At 38.4% G+C, this 17603-nt stretch overlaps 1 protein-coding gene across 2 annotated transcripts in view; it reads right to left on the bottom strand.

Annotated features, from left to right (window-relative positions):
- Positions 1-17603, bottom strand: part of UNC13C (unc-13 homolog C) — a 723080-nt gene that overhangs the window by 131629 nt on the left and 573848 nt on the right. For both annotated transcript variants that reach the window (XM_019968805.2, XM_070797523.1), the window contains one exon: positions 1142-1268. In XM_019968805.2, coding sequence (XP_019824364.2) covers positions 1142-1268 — 127 coding nt within the window. The remainder of the gene's footprint in view (positions 1-1141; positions 1269-17603) is intronic.

Consider the following 17603-nt stretch of genomic DNA (forward strand, 5'->3'; position numbering starts at 1 on the left):
GTGTAAACTTTTTACTTCTCCTGGTATCTCATTCTAGCTTATAAACTTCTATGAGAAAAGTTATATGAATGGGTGTTCTAATCTTATCATTACATTACTCACTACCTTCTAAATCTCTTCTCTACCCCTTCCCATCTTTGCCTCTTCCAACCTCCACAGTGCCTAATGAAAGTAGCAAAAGCGTCACTGTATTTATATAATCTAGTCAAAAGCACTTTTCCTACATTACTTTCTACTAATTTTGTAAAAATACTGTGTTCTTCACTGAAATTAAACTATTTCCCATGGGCCACAGCCCATGTGTTCCTTCTTCCATAATTACCCTCAGAACTTTTCTTTCCTTTTCTTGTTATAACCTGACCAACCTTTCAAAGTCTATATTAAATGTTACCTTATTCATAAACACTGTGTAGAGTCACTGAAATAGGGGTAATATATCTCTTTTGTGAGACTGCACTGCATTTTGCTTATACTACTTGAATTAGTACTTATTTCAATTAGCCTTGTTTTATCATGATTTGTGTTCTTGTCCATGTCTCCTTGAGTATAAGCTCCTTTCAAGGTGAGGTCTTTATTTTTTTCTCCCTTTCCTAAATACTTGGCATAGTGCTTAGAATATGGCAGACCCCTCTCAACAGAATAAAATGGAATTCTGACAAATATCAAATGCACAGTATTATAAATCTGACTGTGTAATTACAACTGTATTTGATAGAAACATGCTTATGACAATGTTACCTGTTTAACAGTGACTTCTATTTTAGAAATATAAATTTCTAAGACATGTTTAGGTTTGAAATAAAGAGAAATCTGGATTATATAGATCAATATACAAGCCCCCTTCATTTTCCTAACAAAATCCGAGTTCAAGCACTTTTACAAGAAATCATTTCATCGTGTGAGCTTTTATGCATTATGTATTTCTTTCTCTTTGACTTGAATATCCAAGTAAGACATACTTACAATTCAATTAAATATGCTTCCTAAATATATGCAAATCATTTAACACTAATTTCATAACAGAAATGTCTGCATTCAAATGAAGATTATGAGAAGAGATTTTAGGGCTGCATAATTCAGGTGTAATTTTACAGGACTATGAATTGAGAATAAGCTTGGGGGTGAAAAAATCACTACTTACAAGGAGTATTCAGGAACGGCATCCTTGAAGGCAGGAAGTTCCCGCACATATTCATTATAAAACCATTTCACTTTGAAATGCAAATTCATATAATCAGTGCTCTTGCATAACCTCTGCTTTTCATGTTCTGTAATAGATAAAATCAAACATTTAATAACGTGTGGTTTGCCAACAATGCTGTGTTCCAGTCTACTTTTATTATTCCTATTTCAGAAAGGAAGAAAATATTATATCTGAGGTTAAGGCAAAGTGAATTGCTAAAGACAGACCTGAAATTTTACAAAATGCAAAAATCATCTGTTTGGTCCTGTGTAGAAATGTGAATGCTCTAATGTGCTTTCCTGGAAAAGGCAAGCATTGTGCTGAGTTAAAGAGTGATAACATACCAACATTTTTCTATTTATCTCCAAGCTTTCATATTTTGACTACTTTTAGCCTGATACTAAAGTGCCAGAAAGAATTAAAACTTGTAAGTATGAATAAAACATGAACCAAAGTAGGAGACATAATTCCTAATTAATACTGGAGATGTGAAAGAGTAGATCACATTTCTGGCCTGGATATTTAATACTTAAAAAATTAAGGAGAAGAAATATATCTAACTTCTAAGATAGCTGATTTTTTTTTCCACCTTTTAAGTTCAGCTAAAATTCTTTTGTACTCTGTGACTCTTCTGACATTTCTTTAAGCAGGATTTTCTTTTCTTTTTAACATTCTTTTTTTTCTTTTTAAATTTTATTTTATTTTTAAACTTTACAATATTGTATTAGTTTTGCCAAATATCGAAATGAATCCACCACAGGTATACCTGTGTTCCCCATCCTGAACCCTCCTCCCTCCTCCCTCCCCATACCCTCCCTCTGGGTCGTCCCAGTGCACCAGCCCCAAGCATCCAGTATCGTGCATCGAACCTGGACTGGTGACTCGTTTCATACATGATATTATGCATGTTTCAATGCCATTCTCCCAAATCTCCCCACCCTTTCCCTCTCCCACCGAGTCCAGAAGACTGATCTATCTATACATCAGTGTCTCTTTTGCTGTCTTGTATACAGGGTTATTGTTACCATCTTTCTAAATTCCATATATATGCAGTAGTATACTGTATTGGTGTTTTTCTTTCTGGCTTACTTCACTCTGTATAATAGGTTCCAGTTTCATCCATCTCATTAGAACTGATTCAAATGTATTCTTTTTAATGGCTGAGTAATACTCCATTGTGTATATGTACCACTGCTTTCTTATCCATTCATCTGCTGATGGGCCTCTAGGTTGCTTCCATGTCCTGGCTATTATAAACAGTGTTGCGATGAACATTGGGGGTACACGTGTCTCTTTCCCTTCTGGTTTCCTCAGTGTGTATGCCCAGCAGTGGGATTGCTGGATCATAAGGCAGTTCTATTTCCAGTTTTTTAAGGAATCTCCACACTGTTCTCCATAGTGGTTGTACTAGTTTGCATTCCCACCAACAGTGTAAGAGAGTTCCCTTTTCTCCACACCCTCTCCAGCATTTATTGCTTGTAGACTTTTGGATCACAGCCATTCTGACTGGCATGAAATGGTACCTCATAGTGGTTTTGATTTGCATTTCTCTGATAATGAGTGATGTTGAGCATCTTTTCGTGTGTTTGTTAGCCATCTGTATGTTTTCTTTGGAGAAATGTCTATTTAGTTCTTTGGCCCATTTTTTGATTGGGTCATTTATTTTTCTGGAGTTGAGCTGTAGGAGTTGCTTGCATATTTTTGAGATTAGTTGTTTGTCAGTTGCTTCATTTGCTATTATTTTCTCCCATTCTGAAGGCTGCCTTTTCACCTTGCTAATAGTTTCCTTTGATGTGCAGAAGCTTTTAAGTTTAATTAGGTCCCATTTGTTTATTTTTGCTTTTATTTCCAATATTCTGGGAGGTGGGTCATAGAGGATCCTGCTGTGAGGTATGTCGGAGAGTGTTTTTCCTATGTTCTCCTCTAGGAGTTTTATAGTTTCTGGTCTTACGTTGAGATCTTTTATCCATTTTGAGTTTATTTTTGTGTATGGTGTTAGAAAGTGTTCTAGTTTCATTCTTTTACAAGTGGTTGACCAGTTTTCCCAGCACCACTTGTTAAAGAGATTGTCTTTAATCCATTGTATATTCTTGCCTCCCTTGTCAAAGATAAGGTGTCCATATGTGCGTGGATTTATCTCTGGGCTTTCTATTGATTAACAATGTTGTGTCGGTTTCAGGTATACAGCAAAGCACATCAGTTATTCATATACATATATCAACACTTTTAAAAGATTATTTTCCCATATAGCAATATTTTCTAAATGTAACTTTTAAAAATCTCTTGCTCAAAACTATAGCTTAAAACCATACTTCAATCTGGACATACAGTACTGGGAAGTAGAGACAAAAATAGTGTTACTGGACCCATTTATCTTTATTCAATACGAATTTTGGCCAATTCTGTCTTTAAGTATAGACACTGCTGCTGCTGCTAAGTCACTTCAGTCATGTCCGACTCTGTGCGACCCCATAGACGGCAGCCCACCAGGTTTCCCCGTCCCTGGGATTCTCCAGGCAAGAACACTGGAGTGGGTTGCCGTTTCCTTTTCCAATGCATGAAAGTGAAAAGTGAAAGTTAAGTCGCTCAGTCAAGTCCGACCCTTAGCATGGACTACAGCCTACCAGGCTCCTCTGTCCATGGGATTTTCCAGGCAAGAGTACTGGAGTGGGGTGCCATTGCCTTCTCTGAAGTATAAACACAACCAAACCCAAAATATCCCTAACTATATGCAGGTTGAAAGTGTCCTCTGAGAATTTCTAATTGAGGTTCTGTGAATCTCCTTCAAGCTAAGGGCTTTGATTTATAATAGGAACATGCTTTAATTAGTATTTCAGGCTAAAAGCACTTATGGAAGAAATTAGATTGTTATAAAGTAACTGAGGGCATCCCTGCTTTTCAAAACCTGACTCTAGAGGGACTTAAATCCCAATAATAAATGCAAGAGGTAACACCACCCCAAACTTAACATCCTAAAATTATTTAAACAATAATTCAAGACAATTTGCAAAACCAAGGAAAATGCAGAGAGGGAGAACACATACAGTTATACACAGAAATAAGAGTAATATATTAGTACCTAGAGACCAAACTCCTAGGCAAAATTATGAATTAAGTGATGTTTTGCTGTTTCCTCCAAATTTATTCCACCCTTTCCCCCTTCACTGCTGGTTCTCTCCCTATCCTTCTCCCTTTGGACGTCTAGTATCCCTCCATACCATAAGAGGAAACATGTATTTGATAAATTTATAGGTCGGAATTTAATGCACTACTACCCTGAAGCCCAGATAAGGGAAGACTCTTGCCCTAACAGCCTACACATAAAGAGGTTTCTACTTATCCCAAATGCAAACTCAAAAATTAAATAGCTTGTAGCCTCTGCTATCACTGGGGATCCCACACTTGGCACTAGCACAGAACAAGCCATAACTCTAAACATCTGTCTTTGTGACTAACACCACTTGCTCTTATGATTAATACTCTCTAAAGCCCATAGGAACACTGGAATATCTTTTGTTCTTTAGTCTAGAAACCATAGGTGATGGTGTCCAAATGCTACCAAGGTTTGCCGATTGCCATTGTTGACAACAGAAATAGTTACAGATTTGGAATATGGGAAGGAATTTAAGCTATGGAAGCATCTGTGTAAGAGAAAGGATAAACTAATCAACCCACCATGTTCTTTCTCTGGATGGCATATATGCAGTAGGTTATTGCATATGAAAGTATCATTAAGCACCCATTTTCTTTGGGTCCAATTCATGCATTTGAAGGTGCTCATGAATCAATGCAGTATGCAAGGCAAATCTACTACTAGCTAGGGGGATATTTTGAATAATCAATGATTCATATTACTTGCAAAGTTTGTATATATGTAGTTTTCCATATACATATAGGAAGCCTGATATTGGTTTTCTGCCAACTAGATGGTTTTTGAATTCTAGAACTGTCAATATTTTTATGTCTGAAATTTAGATTTATGAGATTTAACTCATTAAATTTTAGCTTTATTCAAGTGATTTATGTAAAAATTTATATGAACTAATAACTTGCATTTGTCCTCATTTTAATACATATGTTTGTATATTTTAGAAGGAAATACTTTTCTGAAAACTATATTTGAATTACATCCCTAAAAATAGGAAAACAATTTAAATTTTTATAGTTTATTTTAAATTACATTTTTAATAAAATACATATTCAAATTATGTTCATTTTGAATACATATTCAAAAAAGTTCATATATAACTTTATTGTTTAATCCTTTAAATATTAAGAACATATGTAGATGAGAGAGTTCCCAATATGACAAAGGAGGAATACCCTGAGCTGAACTCTCACCAGCACAACAAAATCACAACTACTTACAGAATAATTATTTATGAAAAACACCCAAATCTATCATAAGTGACCTTTTACAACTGAAGATAAAAAGAAGGAACACAAGCAGGAGGTAGGAGGGCAGAATCAAGGTCCAGTCAAGCCTCATGCCCCTGGGTGGACAATGCACAAACAATAATTACAATTGCAGAGGTTCTCTCTAAGGAATGAGGGGTCTGAGCCCCACATCAGGCTCCCCAGCCCAGGGATCCTGTGCCAGGATGAGCCCCTGAACATTTGGCTTTGAAGACCAGTGGGGCTAACTTTCGGAAGACCCAGAGGGTTATGAGAAACAGACTCCACTCTTAAAGGGCACACACAAAATTTTACACACTTAGACTCAGGAAAGAAACTGAGATTTGAAAGGAGCCTGGGTAAGACCTGCCAGCTGATCTTAGAGGGTCTCCTGTAGAAGCAGGGGGGCAACTGGAGCTCACTCTGGGGACAGAGACACTGGCTAAAGTCACTTTGGGGACCTCCTTGTACCATGTGGACATTAGTGCTAGCAACCAATATTGTTGAATCCTCCCTTTAGCTTGCTAGCCTGGGGAACCCAGCCCCACCCCACCCACTAGCCTAAGGACACCAATGCTGGGATGTCTCCTGGCACTCACCAGTGCCAACTACAGCCCCACCCATCATCAGACAGGCTTCCTTAAGAGTCTCTGAGCCTAGAGCCACCCCTGAACATTGCCCTGCCCACCAAAGGGCTGAGGACCTGGCCCCACACACCAGCATGCTGGGGCCCCCAGGGCCCTGCAGCTAGAGACACCGAGATACAGCTTCACGTACCAATGCACAGGCACCAGCTCCAGAATCCCCGGTGCCCTGCCTCCCTGCATCCCCCTATCAGCAAGCCTGCTCTAACCTTAGAATCAGAGCCTCACCCCACCCACCAGTGAGCAGACACCAGCCCAAGGTCAACTTGAGTCCTGCAGCCCATCATGGCAGGGTCAAACCCACCCACCAGCAGTCTAGCACCAGCCCAGGACCAGTTGGCCCCTCACCCCAGCATCAGGAAAATACCAGTTCTGAAAATCTTGGGCTCTTCAGCCATTCTCCCTACCAGCCCCACTCACTAGAGAGCTCAGACAAGCTTCAGGACACTCAGGACCCCACAAGCCAGCTGTGTCAGGAGCAGGCCGCAACCATCAGCAGTCTGACACCAATTCTGGGACTGCTGAACCTTGCAACTAGACTGCTCTGCTCACCAGTCAGTCAGCACTAGCCCCAAGACCTGGTTTCACCTATGTATGGTGTGGACAATCCAGGATATCCTGGACCCCAATTCTACCTACCAGTGAGACAGCTCAGTACCGGGGACCCTATGAATTCTGAAAAACAGCCACCCCATGACCCAGCCCAACAATAAGCAGCTGGCAGCCTCAGCACAAGGCAGGGCCTGGCAAACAGCTGGACCTGGAGCCAGTCATGTGTGCCAGCCTGCCCCAGTAGTCTACCCTCCCCAACAGAAGGATCCACATACACAGCCCACACAGGGTACCCTAGAGCAGGCAGCTCTGGTGACCAGTGAGGAGTGGGCTGAGGGACGGGATGTCTCCTACAAAAGGCCATTTCTCCAAGGTCAGGAAACATAACCTCCTAGATACAGAGAAATAAAAACCGCAAATCAACAAAATGAGGTGCCAGAGAAACACGGGTTAAAACAAAGGAACATGATAAAACCCCAGAAAGAGAACTAAGTGGAGATAGGCAATCTACCTGCAAAAGAGTTCAAGTAATAATTGTAAAGATGATCAAAGAACTCAGGAGAAGAATGGAAAAACAGAGTGAGAAGTTAAAACTGTTTAACAGATGATGAAGAATACACAAACTAAATGAAAAATACACTGGAAGGAATCAATAGTAGATTAAATGATAGAGAGAAACAGATCAGTGAGCTGGAAGACAGAACAGTGGAAATCACCGAAGCTCAACAGAAAAAAAAAAAAAAAAAAAGAATAAAAAAATGAGGGAGGTTTAACAAATCTCTGGAATAAAATCAAATGTACTAACACTCACGTAACAGAGGGCCCAGAAGAAGAAGAGAGATTGGAGCAGAGAACATGTGTGATGATATCATATAATAGCTGAAAACTTCCCTAACCTGGAAAAGGAAAAAGACCTCCGAGTGCAGAAAGCACAGAGAGTCCCAAACAGGATCTACCCAAAGAGGACCACCCCAAGACACACTGTAATTCAAACAGCAAAAATTGAATATAAGAGAAAATATTAACAATTGCAAGGGAAAAGAAATTAGGGAACTCCCATAAGGCAATGAGCTGATTTTCAGTTGAAACTAGAGTAATGAAAGAGAAAAACATACAACCAAGGATAATCTATCACTGAGATTTGACGGAGAAATCAAAAGTTTTAGAGACAGGCTAAAATAGTTCAGTACCACCAAACCAGCTTTAGAAGAAATGTTAAAGTGACTTCTATAAGTGAAAAACAAAAGGCCACAATGAGAAACATGAAAGATTACAAAAAAGAAAAAGATCCTTGGTAAAGGCAGTGAGTGAGTGAGTGAAAGTCACTCAGTCGTGTCTGACTCTTTGTGACCCCATCGACTACACAGTCCATGGAATTCTCCAGGCCAGAATACTAGAGTGGGTAGCCTTTTCCTTCTCCAGGGTATCTTCCCAACCCAGGGATTGAACCCAGGTCTCCTTCATTGCAGGAAGATTCTTTACCAGCTGAGCCACAGGGGAAGGCCAAGTATACAGTAAATCAACCATTCAAAGCTAGTGCATGCTCAGTTGCTAAGTCATGTCTGACTCTTTGCGACCCTGTGGACTGTAGCCCACCGGACTCCTCTGTCTATGAGATTTCCCAGGCAAGAACACTGGAGTGGGCTGTCATCCCCTTCTCCAACAAAGCTAGTAAGAAGGTTAAAATACAAAAGTAGTAAATTCATCTATATCCACAATAATCAGTAAAGGAAAAACTGGATAGCTACATGTAAAAGGATGAAATTATAACATTTCCTACACCATATATAAAAATAAACTCACAATGGATTAAAGACTAAATGTAAGAGACTGGAAACCACAAAACTAGAAGAAAATATAAGTAGAACATTCTATAAGATAAATCATAATAATAATTTTTATGTGTCATTCTCTTAAACCAAAGGAAACAAAAGCAAAAATTTAAAAATGAGTCCTAATTCAATTTCAAAGCTTTTGCACAGCAAAGGATATCATTGACAAAATGAAAAGACAGCTACTGAGTGGGAGAAAATACTTGCAAATGGTATTACTGATAATGGGTAATATCCAAAATACATAAACAGTTCATACAACTTAACATCAAAAAAAAAAAAAGCCCAAACAACTCAATTAAGACACGAATAGACATTTTCCCAAAGAAGACAGAGACAGAAATAGTCACACAAAAAGATGCTCAACATCATTAATCATAAGATAAATGCAAATCAAATCCACAATGAGATGTCACCTCACACCTGTCAAAATGGCTATACAAATAACAAATGTTGTCAAGGATGTGGAGATAAGGGAACCTTAGTATATGGTTAGAGAGAATGTAAATTGATGCAACTACTCAGGAAATAGAATGGTGTTTCCTCAAAAAAACTAAAATAGAACTACCATATGACCCAGCAATTCCACTCCTGTGTATACATTCAAAGAAAATGAAAACAGTATTTTGAAAAGATACACGAATCCCAGTGTTCACAGCAGCATTATTTATACTTGTCAAGATAAGCAAGTCACCTAAGTGCCCATCAACAGATGAATGGATAAAGAAGATGTGGTGTATGTGTTGAATACAGTAGGATATTGAATACTACTCAGCCATATAAAGAATAAAATGTTGGCTTCTGCAAGAACATGGATGGACCTGGAAGGTTATTATGCTTAGAAAATAAGTCTGATGGAGAAAGACAAATACCATATGTTATTTCTTACAGGTGGAATCTAAAGAATATAACAAATGATTGCAACAGAGAAGCAATAAACACAGAAGAGCAAACTAGCTGTTACCAGTAGGGAGAGGGAGGTAGAGAGGAGCAAGATACGAGGAGGGGTTTCAGAGGTACAGACTTCTATGTATAAATAAATAGACTTTAATGATATATTGTACAGCACAGGGAATATAGCCAATATTTTATAAAAACTATACATGGAATATATATATATATAATCTATAAAGATTCTGAATCACTATGTGGTATACCTGAGACTAACATAATATTGTAAATCAGCTATATCTCAATGAAAAAAAGAATGCATATAAACTAAGTTTGGATAGAAGGAATGTAACTGCTAAAAGAAAAATAAATGGCTCAACAGAAATTTTAAAAGGTCAAAGATAAGGTGTGCTTTGGTAAGCAGGTAAATGCCAGCTGTGGGCAGTGTCCTAGTCAGTTTTCCAGACAAGACCTTCAGTTTATTTGCGTAACCTATTTACACTTCGTTTCTCCATAACTGCAGCGATTTTGCCTTTTTCCCTACTTGGGCACTCTGTTTAGAACTTACAGCCCTCCTCAAACCCATTGTCCTGGACTCTGCAAGCTCTCTACCCTCCCACATCTCCCTCATCCCTGCTGTTGCCACAGTTTCAGGAAAGGAACACTTCTGCTTGTCTAACTTTTTGTAGCCACACCTTAGCCATCACCCTGTCCCTTTTGCCGCCCACCTGCCATGTCTCTCTTATAGAGAATGGACACAGGAAAGAAGATAGAAAAGCGACCAATTATCTTTTATCTTTTAAAAGGTGAAATCTGGTTTTGCTCTAGTCTGGTGATCATCCATTCTAGTTTCTAAGACTGTATGTTATATGATAACTCAAACTATCAGGGTTTTACTTAGAAGAATTGCTAATAGTTTTCTCTTTACAGAATTGCTTTCATACTCATAGGAGTTAGTTTCCATCCTCTTAAGCTGCATCTCTTTCATGCATCATCAACTAGTATTTACTGCTCTGTGGACAGACACAGAAGACCAGTACCATCTGTTTTCACATTCTGCCAATTCAACATAAGAGTAATTGACATCTTTACACGGATTATGCACTCCAGCTTATCTAGCAAGAGGTTTTCAGTTTACTGAATTAGTTGGTGAGGTGAATTTGTGCTTAAGAAAAATGCAATTGATAATGGAAATGGTACACACCTGTATAAATAAGGTCTACATGTGATGCTTATACTTAAGTAGAAAATATTAAGTAGAATTTAAACTCTTTTCAGCAGTGACTAATGGTGATGATCATCATGAATCTCAGGATTTGTGGCAGGTTTAACTATTAGTTGGTTATAGAACTAAGTCCTTTTCCTCCAAGGCACACAAACAGACTGCGTTTCCCAACCTTCCCTGCAATAGATTGGCCTATGACTGACTTGTGGGTCAAAGTAATAGATGCCATATTCAGTCTTGTCCTCAAACACCTCCTGTGAAATCTGCTTTGCTCTCTTTTCCCTCATTTGCTGGCCAGATGCAGAAGATCCTGCCAAGGATTCTGAGGTTCTTGGGGAATGTAGAGCTGCTAAAGGGTAGAAGTCTGGATCCTTGAACCACTACTCAGAAGACAGCTGTGCAATCAAACACCTTCTTTGACTTGTACAAGCAAGAAATAAATAAGCTGTCACTGTGTTAAATTGTTTGTTATGGAGTTAGGCTATGTGAAGCTACGTTCTGTTGCATCACACAAAGGCTTTTCAAAGGTTAACATGTGCCTATTAATTAACCCTCAAACTATTCCGCTTTTTAATTTGTTTCATATACAAATGCATACACACATACACACACACACACACAGTCACACCATCCCTTTGCTCTATGTCACTGTATCAGCCTAAGAACTTCCAGCAGACCCCACTGTGAACTGATCCACCATAACACAGGGATCAGTTAATCAGACTCTTAAGTTCATGTTAAGAAAACAGTATATAGGCTCTGAGAGAGGAATAATCATAGAAATAAAAATACATGTATTTTGCAGCTGACTAACATTACCGTTTATTTTCCTATCACCCTTGTTTCATACTTGTAGGCTCTCAGCTATATTCTCAGTAGTTATTACCACTTGGATGATTCTATAAAAAGTGAGCTGTTATTTTCCAAAATCTGTATGCCTGTTTTTCTCATGTCTTCATATATTCCTCCCATAATGTGTAATGATATAGTATAAGGAAATATTTCAAATAAACTACAGTTACATCTGTTCATTTCCAAGGCAAACCATTCAATATCATGATAATCCAAGTCTACGCCCCGATCAGTAACGCTGAAAAAGCTGAAGTTGAACGGTTCTGTGGGACCTACAAGACCTTTTAGAACTAACACCCAAAAAAGATGTCCTTTTCATTATAGGAGACTGGAATGCAAAAGTAGGAAGTCCAGAAACACCTGGAGTAACAGGCAAATTTGGCCTTGGAGTACAGAATGAAGCAGGGCAAAGGCTAATAGAGTTTTGCTAAGAGAATGCACTGGTCATAGCAAACACCCTCTTCCAACAACACAAGAGAAGACTCTACACAAAGACATCACCAGATGGCCAACACTGAAATCAGACGGATTGTAATCTTTGCAGCCAAAGATGGAGAAGCTCTATACAGTTGGCAAAAACAAGACCAGGAGCTGACTATGGCTCAGATCATGAACTCCTTATTGCCAAGTTCAGACTTAAATTGAAGAAAGTGGGGAAAATCACTAGACCATTCACGTATGACCTAGATCAAATCCCTATGGATATACAGTGGAAGTGAGATATTATATTTAAGGGACTAGATCTGATAGACAGAGTGCCTGATGAAGTATGGATGGAGGTTCATGACATTGTACAGGAGACAGGGATCAAGACCATCCCCGAGAAAAAGAAATGCAAAAAAGCAAAATGGCTGTCTGAGGAGGCCTTACAAATAGCTGTGAAAAGAAGAAAAGCAAAAAGCAAAGGAGAAAAGGAAAGATATACCCATTTGTATGCTGAGTTCCAGAGAATAGCAAGGAGAGATAAGAAAGCCTTCCTCAGCAATCAATGCAAAGAAACAGAGGAAAACAATATTATGGGAAAGACTAGAGATCTTTTCAAGAAAATGAGAGATACCAAGGAAACATTTCATGCAAAGATGGGCTCAATAAAGGAAAGAAATGGTATGGACCTAACAGAAACAGAATATATTAAGAAGAGGTGGCAAGAATACACAGAAGAACTGTACAAAAAAGATCTTCACAATCTAGATAATCAAAATGGTGTGATAATTCAACTAGAGCCAGATATCCTGGAATGTGAAGTCAAGTGGGTCTTAGGAAGCAAGAGTATGAACAAAGCTAGTGATGTGATGGAATTCCAGTTAAGCTATTTCAAATCCTAAAAGATGATGCTGTGAAAGCACTGAATTCAGCATGCCAGCAAATTTGGAAAACTCAGCAGTGACCACTGGACTAGAAAAGGTCAGTTTTCATTCCAGTCCAAAGAAAGGCAATGCCAAAGAATGCTCAAACTACTGCACAATTGCACTCATCTCACATGCTAGTACCTGAAGAAGAGGTGTGCTTGTAGTACACCTGAACCATGAACTTCCAGATGTTCAAGCTGGTTTTAGAAAAGGCAGAGGAACCAGAGATCAATTGCCTTAAAAAGAGTACCTGAACCATGAACTTCCTGATGTTCAAGCTGGTTTTAGAAAAGGCAGAGGAACCAGAGATCAATTGCCTTAAGAAACTGGAAATAGAACTGCCTTATGACCCAGCAATCCCACTGCTGGGCATACACACTGAGGAAACCAGAAGGGAAAGAGACACGTGTACCCCCAATGTTCATCGCAGCACTGTTTATAATAGCCAGGACATGGAAGCAACCTAGATGTCCATCAGCAGATGAATGGATAAGAAAGCGTGGTACATATACACAATGGAGTATTACTCAGCCATTAAAAAGAATACATTTGAATCAGTTCTAATGAGGTGGATGAAACTGGAGCCTATTATACAGAGTGAAGTAAGCCAGAAAGAAAAACACCAATACAGTATACTAACGCATATATATGGAATTTAGAAAGATGGTAACAATAACCCTGTATACAAGACAGCAAAAGAGACACTGATGTATAGAACAGTCTTCTGGACTCTGTGGGAGAGGGAGAGGGTGGGATGATTTGGGAGAATGGCATTGAAACATGTAAAATATATATGAAACGAGTTGCCAGTCCAGGTTTGATGCATGATACAGGATGCTTGGGGCTGGTGCACTGGGATGACCCAGAGGGATGGTACGGGGAGGAAGGAGGGAAGGGGGTTCAGGATGGGGAACATGTGTATACCCATGGCGGATGCATGTTGATATATGGCAAAACCAGTACAATATTGTAAAGTTAAAAAATTAAATTAAATTAAAAAACAAAACAAAACAAATTGCCAACATCCGCTGGATCATCAAAAAAGCAAGAGTTCCAGAAAAACATCGGTTTCTGCTTTATTGACTATGCCAAAGCCTTTGACTGTGTGGATCCCAATAAATGGCAGAAAATTCTGAAAGAGATGGGAATACCAGACCACCTGACCTGCCTCTTGAGAAACGTGTGCAGGTCAGGAAGCAACAGTTAGAACTGGACATGGAACAACATACTGGTTCTAAATAGGAAAAGGAGTACATCAAGGCTGTATATTGTCACCCTGCTTATTTAACTTATATGCAGAGTACATCATGAGAAACTCTAGGTTGGAAGAAACACAAGCTGGAATCAACACTGCAGGGAGAAATATCAATAACCTCAGATATGCAGATGATACCACCCTTATGGCAGAAAGCAAAGAATAACTAAAGAGCCTCTTGAGGAAAGTAAAAGAGGAGAGTGAAAAAGTTGGCTTAAAGCTCAACATTCAGAAAACGAAGGTCATGGCATCTGGTCCCATCACTTCATGGCAAATAGATGGGGAAACAGTGGAAACAGTGGCTGACTTTATTTTGGGGGGCTCCAAAATCACTGTAGATGGTGATTGCAGCCATGAAATTAAAAGAGGCTTGTTCCTTGGATGGAAAGTTATGACCAACCTAGACAGCATATTAAAAAGCAGAGACATTATTTTGTCAATAAAGGTCCATCTAGTCAAATCTATGGTTTTTCCAGTAGTCATGTGTGGATGTGAGAGTTGGACTATAAAGAAAGCTGAGCACCAAAGAATGGATGCTTCTGAACTGTGGTTTTAGAGAAGACTCTTGAGAATCCCTTGGACTGCAAGGAGATCCAACCAGTCCATCCTAAAGGAGATCAGTCCTGGATGTGTTCATCGGAATGACTGATGTTGACGTTGAAACTCCAATACTTTGGCCACCTGATGTGAAGAGCTGACTCATTTGAAAAGACCCTGATGCTGGGAAAGATTGAGGGAAGGAGAAGGGGATGACAGAAGATGAGATGGTTGGATAGCATCACTGACTTAATGGACATGAGTTTGGTTAAACTCCACAGGTTGGTGATGGACAGGGAGTCCTGGTGTGCTGCGTTTCTTGGGGTCACAAAGAGTCATACACGACTGAGCGACTAAACTGAACAGTTGCATCATAATGACCACGTACCAGACATTGTTATAAAATATTATAATGTAAAATTCAAAGGTATACTTCAAATTATCTTTAATTTTCCCAAAGCATCTTCTGCTTAGTGGTAGACCACAGTTGCAAAACTGCCTTTATCTCTTATGATGTGAACAAAAAATTTGTTGCCAAAATTAAGAATGCTGAAGGACTGATCAGTCCTCCAACACTTTTACTTGTGGAAACAAATATTTAACACACTCATTATATTTGCAAAATAAAATGTTTAATTAGTTTTCTGAACTGCAGTATAATAATTATATAAAAAACGTATTCTTTGAATTTCAATGAGACGAATATATTACCACCAGAATAAAAGTGCTTCATTAAAATTATACAAGGAAAAAGCTTGGCAATTTTGAAGACTATTTGTAATTGCTTTTACTAGAATTTACTACTTAAAAGAATAGATTTTCCTTGAAAGTTAGTGGATGCATGGGATTTTATGTATAATCCAGAAATGTACAATTATTTATCTATTTATAGGTGTGGCAGACAATCCATTCTCATGCCAAATGCAAATGTACTACCATCAACCTTCACAGTGTCATTTTCTGGTTCTTAGTTTGTGATGTCATTTTACTGCATAAACACTCTGTCTTGTCCCATAGTTGGTGGTTCAGTTCTGTAGGGCTATCTTAAACATCCCTCTAAGTGTTTGGAAGGCTGCTCTGTCTCTAAGAGGTGATGATATAGAAGGTTTGGGAGGAATAGCAAATAAAACGCCAGCATTAAGGACTCAGTGCCTAAGATGTTTTGTGCAATACTGTGTGCTCACAAAGCTCAGACCTTATCACCCAGAAACTCTTTAAATATAAATATGTATCAGACTTTTACAAACAATGCACACATATAAACATCTATCAAAGATAAGCACAGATGCATATTAATGGTATACAGATGGAGATCATGAACTCTTTTTCATACACTGAGAATTCTAAACCATGTAACTAGAAGTAAAAAGAGAGAGAGAAAATAAGAATTATAATTTTCCATTTTAGAGCGGCTCTATAAAGATTTTGTAATATCAGCATATCTTTGGAGATGTGTAAATTCTGGCTGCCGAAGTAAGCTGTCATATTAACAAAGCATAAAGCTTGGAATAATAAAAGAAAACCTAAAAAATAAATGAATAAAGATAATAATAACACACTAGCAAAAAAAAAAAAAAAAGCAATTGGGACCAATGTGAAGCTTCCAGAGAAGGAAATCAGCAAACAAGAGAAAAGAGTAGCCATAATAAATTACTATAGCAAATTTTCTGAAGAATCAATGACAAGGAAGGAACAAGTATCATTAATTTTTGTAGGGTAAGTAAGAAGATAGCAAGCTTTTAAAAAAGCCAAGGAAAATTAATAAAATATTGTCCTCCTCCATGACCACTGAAACCGATGCCAGAAGCATGTTTACACGTGTAGCTGGTAGTCCTCCTCACACTTAATACCAGTATCTCAGCAGAATCCCAAAATGAAATGCAGTTCCCTGGGTAAATGAAACTAGGAATGGTGTAATGTCAGACATACTTCACAGTCACACTCTCTGATATATCCTCTTACAATTCTGGTGTAGCTCTTACAACCCATAAATCTAAACTGGAGGGTTTCAAGTAAGACGCTCTGTCCAGTGAAACCAAAGTGTCTCGAACTTCTTTTAGTATCATCTACAATTGGAAATTACTCTATTTCTGGAAAAGAAATCTGTTCACAGATAAGCTCTGCATTCAATCACCCTTTTAATTTCAAACGTTTCTTTGCCAAAGTTCAAGAGTACAACACCAACATTTCCTCTATAATCTTCTATGACACAGACTCCTGCATCTTTGAAGGCAAGCTGGAGTGTGGAGCTACTCTTCCCAAACACCCATAAAGAAGAGGATACCATTTTATGTACGGCCTGGAAGAATACTGCACGATTTGCCTGAGCCTTGGAAGTTCAGGAAGCTCTATGAAGTCAGCAGCACATAATCTTATGCTGGGAAACTAGAGATGGATAGTTAATAAGGAAAGAATGAGATGTGATGGGAAAGTATTTTTAAAAAGAAAGATGGCCAACAGGCTGAAACATAATGGTAAAATACAGGTACCCAAAGAAGCTACTAGCACTGACAAGTCACGGAGCAAGAGTATAAAAAATAAACAAAAAACAAGCTTCACTTACATTGTACTTTTACCCACAGTCTTAGGAACAGAAGTAACACAGAGTATTTCTATGGAAGTTAGTACTTGAGACCAAAATTTGGATTTCATTCATTTATGCAACATCTACTTATTATGTACTAGGAACCAGACACTACATACTGAGAGTACAGCAAAGAAGAAAACAGAGCATCCCTGCAATTTTGGAATTTATAATATAGTGAGGAGAGGCAGACAATAAAAACCACTCAATACAATGTGAAGTAGTGGTTAAGTGTTCTGGAAAAATAAAATGCAGAATAAGGGAGTATATGAACTGAATATACATTTTTTTTTTCTAGTAGGGT

Source organism: Bos indicus, chromosome 10, assembly GCF_029378745.1.
Source record: "Bos indicus isolate NIAB-ARS_2022 breed Sahiwal x Tharparkar chromosome 10, NIAB-ARS_B.indTharparkar_mat_pri_1.0, whole genome shotgun sequence".
Classification (NCBI taxonomy): domain Eukaryota; kingdom Metazoa; phylum Chordata; class Mammalia; order Artiodactyla; family Bovidae; genus Bos; species Bos indicus.